The sequence below is a fragment of the Gekko japonicus genome, unplaced genomic scaffold (assembly GCF_001447785.1).
Source record: "Gekko japonicus isolate JY-2015 unplaced genomic scaffold, Gekko_japonicus_V1.1 scaffold748, whole genome shotgun sequence".
Classification (NCBI taxonomy): domain Eukaryota; kingdom Metazoa; phylum Chordata; class Lepidosauria; order Squamata; family Gekkonidae; genus Gekko; species Gekko japonicus.
The window spans coordinates 231,714-235,380 of record NW_015164206.1 but is presented as its reverse complement, the minus strand read 5'-3'; the positions used below and the strand labels follow the sequence as shown (position 1 = coordinate 235,380).

The 3,667-nt window shown below is 53.7% G+C and overlaps 1 protein-coding gene across 1 annotated transcript in view; it reads right to left on the bottom strand.

Moving 5' to 3' along the window:
- The window catches only part of LOC107108031 (tubulin alpha-8 chain-like), a 9,738-nt gene extending 6,321 nt beyond the window's left edge, over positions 1-3,417 (bottom strand). The window contains exons 1-2 of the mRNA XM_015408414.1: positions 3,375-3,417; positions 1,321-1,469 (exon numbers count right to left, since the gene is read on the bottom strand). Of these exons, the coding sequence (XP_015263900.1) occupies positions 1,321-1,469; positions 3,375-3,402 (177 nt within the window). The 5' untranslated portion in view covers positions 3,403-3,417. The remainder of the gene's footprint in view (positions 1-1,320; positions 1,470-3,374) is intronic.
- Positions 3,418-3,667: the final 250 nt, after the last annotated feature.

The window sequence follows — 3,667 nt, the reverse complement described above, 5'->3', positions numbered from 1 at the left end:
CTGCCTGCCTGCCCGGACTGCCTGCCTGCCTGTCTCCCTTCCCCCGCACGCAAGCCCGGTAGGTCGCAGAGCGTCTCCTGCGCACGCGCAGGAGACGCTCTTGCACTTTGGGGGGGATTTAAACATCCCCCCGAAAATTTTTTCAACTTTTTTTTATTTTTGTGCCCATGTGGGGACTGGCCCACGTGTGCACAAACCTCCCCCGCCCCCCCAGCTGCCCCCGGAGCGCTAATTTAGCGATCCGCACTCCGGGGGCAAGTTGGGAATTAGATAGATAGATATGGAGCAGAAGCCCATCAGTGGCTATTAGCCACAAGGTATAGATAGGAACTCTCAGTCTGTGGCAAGTGATGCTCTGTATTCTTGGTCCTTTGGGGGGGAGCAACAGTGGGAGGGCTTCTAGTGTCCTGGCCCCACTGCTGGACCTCCTGATGGCACCTGGTATTTTTGGCCACTGTGTGACACAGAGTATTGTAGTGGATGGGCCATTGCCCTGATCCAGCATTGGCTTCTCTTATGTTCTTAGGAGCAGAAGTCCATCAGTGGCTATTAGCCACAAGGTATAGGTAGGAACTCTTGGTCTGGGGCAAGGGATGCTCTGTATTCTTGGTGTTTGGGGGGGGGGTGCAACAGTGGGAGGGCTTCTAGTGTCCTGGCCCCACTGCTGGACCTCCTGATGGCACCTGGTATTTCTGGCCACTGTGTGACACAGAGTGTTGGACTGGATGGGCCATTGGCCTGATCCAACATTGGCTTCTCTTATGTTCTTAAGAAGTGAGCAGTGATTCATGAAAGCTCATCCCCTGCCCCATATTTTGTTAGTCTTTAAGATGCTTCTGGTCTCTTGCTCTTTTCTACTGCTACGGATAGACTAACATTGGCTACCCATCTTGATCTAGACCCTAATCCGACACTAACCACTATACCAACGCTAGGTCTGTGAGGCAGATAACGAATATTCCCATTTCACAGATGATGTGAAAGGGGGAGGGTGCAAGCAGGTTCACAGGACTGGCACAATGTGGTGCGCTGATCTGGAAATACTTGTATGAACTCAGCTCAAATGTGATCGGGCTGTGGCTTAGTCGTAGAGTATCGGCTTGGCACGCAGGAGGTCTCAGGTTCAATCCCTGGCCTCTCCGGTTAAAACGATCTGGTGAGAGGGAATGTGAAAGACGTCTGTCGACCGGAGACCCTGGAGAGCCACTGTCAGTCTGAGTAGACGGTACTGTGGTCTGATTCAGTACAAGACAGCCTCGTGTGTTCATCCTAAAATGTGCTCCCACATGACGTTATATAGTGATGGAACTGGGCTCTTACCAGTTTTCTAATGCGATCTAAGGCCAAATCGATCCTGTCTTTGCCGATTGTGTAGTGGCCACGGGCATAATTGTTAGCGGCGTCTTCTTTGCCAGTGATCAACTGTTCTGGATGGAAAAGCTGCCGGTAAGTCCCAGCCCGCACTTCATCTATAACAGGAAACAAAAGGTAAACTCTGAGACATCAGCAAGAAAAAGAAGGACATATCTCTGAGTCACAACCAACTTATGGAGACCAGTGTTCCTTCTAAGCTGAGTTAGTGTCACCTAGCTCACAGTTTTTCAGCCTCCAGCTCACACGTTTTTGTCTTCGCTCAGGAAGGATTGGCTCCAGAGCAAACTGTCGTATGCAGTAGCCAAACCGCTCGCTCACAACTTTAATGCCAGTAGCTCACGAAGCAGAATTTTTGCTCACAAGACTCCACAGCTTAGAGGGAGCATTGATGGAGACCCCATCCTAAGAGATGGTTTGCCTTGGCTTCCTCCACATAACAACCCTGTCTTGCTGTTTTGGTGGTCTCCAGGCCCGTAGCTATGGTGGGGCTATGGGGGGCTCTGCCCCCTTACTCAAAGGCACAGCCCCACAAGATTTTCTCCTGTAAATGCTTTTTCCAATCATTTAAAAAAAATTTAAAGGTGTATGCTCCTTTAAGCAGAGTGGGGTACTGTAGTTGACTAATACCCGCACTGAGCAAGGGGGTCGGAGCAGGTGACCTCTAGGATCCCTTCTAACTCTGTGTCAAGAAACTTTCCTATGGAACTCCCCACTGTGGATCTGGGCTCTACAGACTGGGGGATCTGAACCTGGGTCTCCAGATCTTAATCTGAAACTGTAACCACTCCCCCACACTGGCTTTCCTGGGGTGCCTGCTGTTGAATATTGAGCAGCCAGGCCTGGGCGAGTCACAGAAGTCAAGTGGTAGCATGGTGAGGGGAAAGACATTGTCGACATCACTTCCAGGTAAAATCAAGAAGTAGAGTTGTCAGGTCCCTCTAGCCGCTGGCGGGGGGGTGAGGGGTTTGGGTTACCAGATCTAGGCTGGGAAACTTTTAGAGATTTGGGGGTGGAGCCTGGGGAGGACAGGGACCTCAGTGGGGGACAAGGCCATAGAGTCTGCCCTCCAGAGCATCCATTCTCTCCGGGGGAACTGTTCTCTGTAGTCTGGAGAAGAACGGTAATTCCAGGGGATCCCCAGGTCCCCCGTCCCCCCTGGAGGCTGGCATCCCTACAAGAACTGACTTCACTGACACTCTAGGATCGCGCCAGAAATCGGCAAAATCCTTGAGTGTCTTTTCACCCGGATGTTTTTTTTTTAATTCAGGGGGCTTTTAAATAACTCAGGGGGCACCCCGGTGCACCCTCCCCCCAGCGACCTGCCTCCTGGGGTGTGTGTGGAAAGCCAGCAGTCTGCTCCTCACACACTCACACACACCGCCAGGGCCTCTCCAGCCCCCACAGCAGGAGCCACTGCTGCCTCCTCCCTCTTTGTGCCAACACAGCCAGCGCATCAGCCTACGGGCAGTGCCTGCCCACGCCCCAGCCCCGCGTCCTTCGCCTACTGCTGCCGTCGGATCTCCCCAGCCACTGGAGACAGGCTCCCCACTCACTCCATCTGTTGCCATCTTCCCAGTGGCACAGCAAGCCTGGACGCCAGGCACAGGGGGGAGGCAAGCACAGTTGATAAGTGAGAGTGGTCGGGGCCAGCAAGAGGGAGCCGCCATGGCCAGCGACAAGAGCCATAAATAAAATGAAAGACTGGAAGTCAAGGGGCCTGGGTGGGACGTTGTGGGGCCTTGGCGGTAAGTTGGGGGGGCTGGCCCCATGAGGCCCCGCTGTAGCTATGGGCCTGCTTCACCCCTGTTCCCCCCCAGTGCTAATTCAAGCAGCAGTAGGAGCCAAGTGGTGGCAGTAGGGAATTGCCTGCCTTAGTAAGCTGGAAGCCCTAGCCGAACTTTTCAGCCTTTGTGACTGGGCCCAGCTCCCTTGGCAGCCATTTTGTGGTGGCGCCCACTACCTGCTCTCAGCCAGGTTTGGGAACCTTCTCCTCGACTCACCAACAACCGTTTGCTCCAAATCCACCATGATGGCCCGTGGCACGTGCTTCCCGGTGCCTGTCTCTCTGAAGAATGTTGCGAAAGAGTCGTCATTGTTGACCTTGTGGGTTTTGCCGAAGGTGCCATCTGGCTGGATCCCATGCTCCAGACAGAAGAGTTCCCAGCACGCATTGCCAATCTGAACTCCAGCCTGGCCAACGTGAACAGAGATGCACTCGCGCTGGAGGACAAAGAGCAAGAGAGAGTCAGAAGAAACAGCGCACACGGTTCATCCTTGTAGCCCTTCTCCCCAG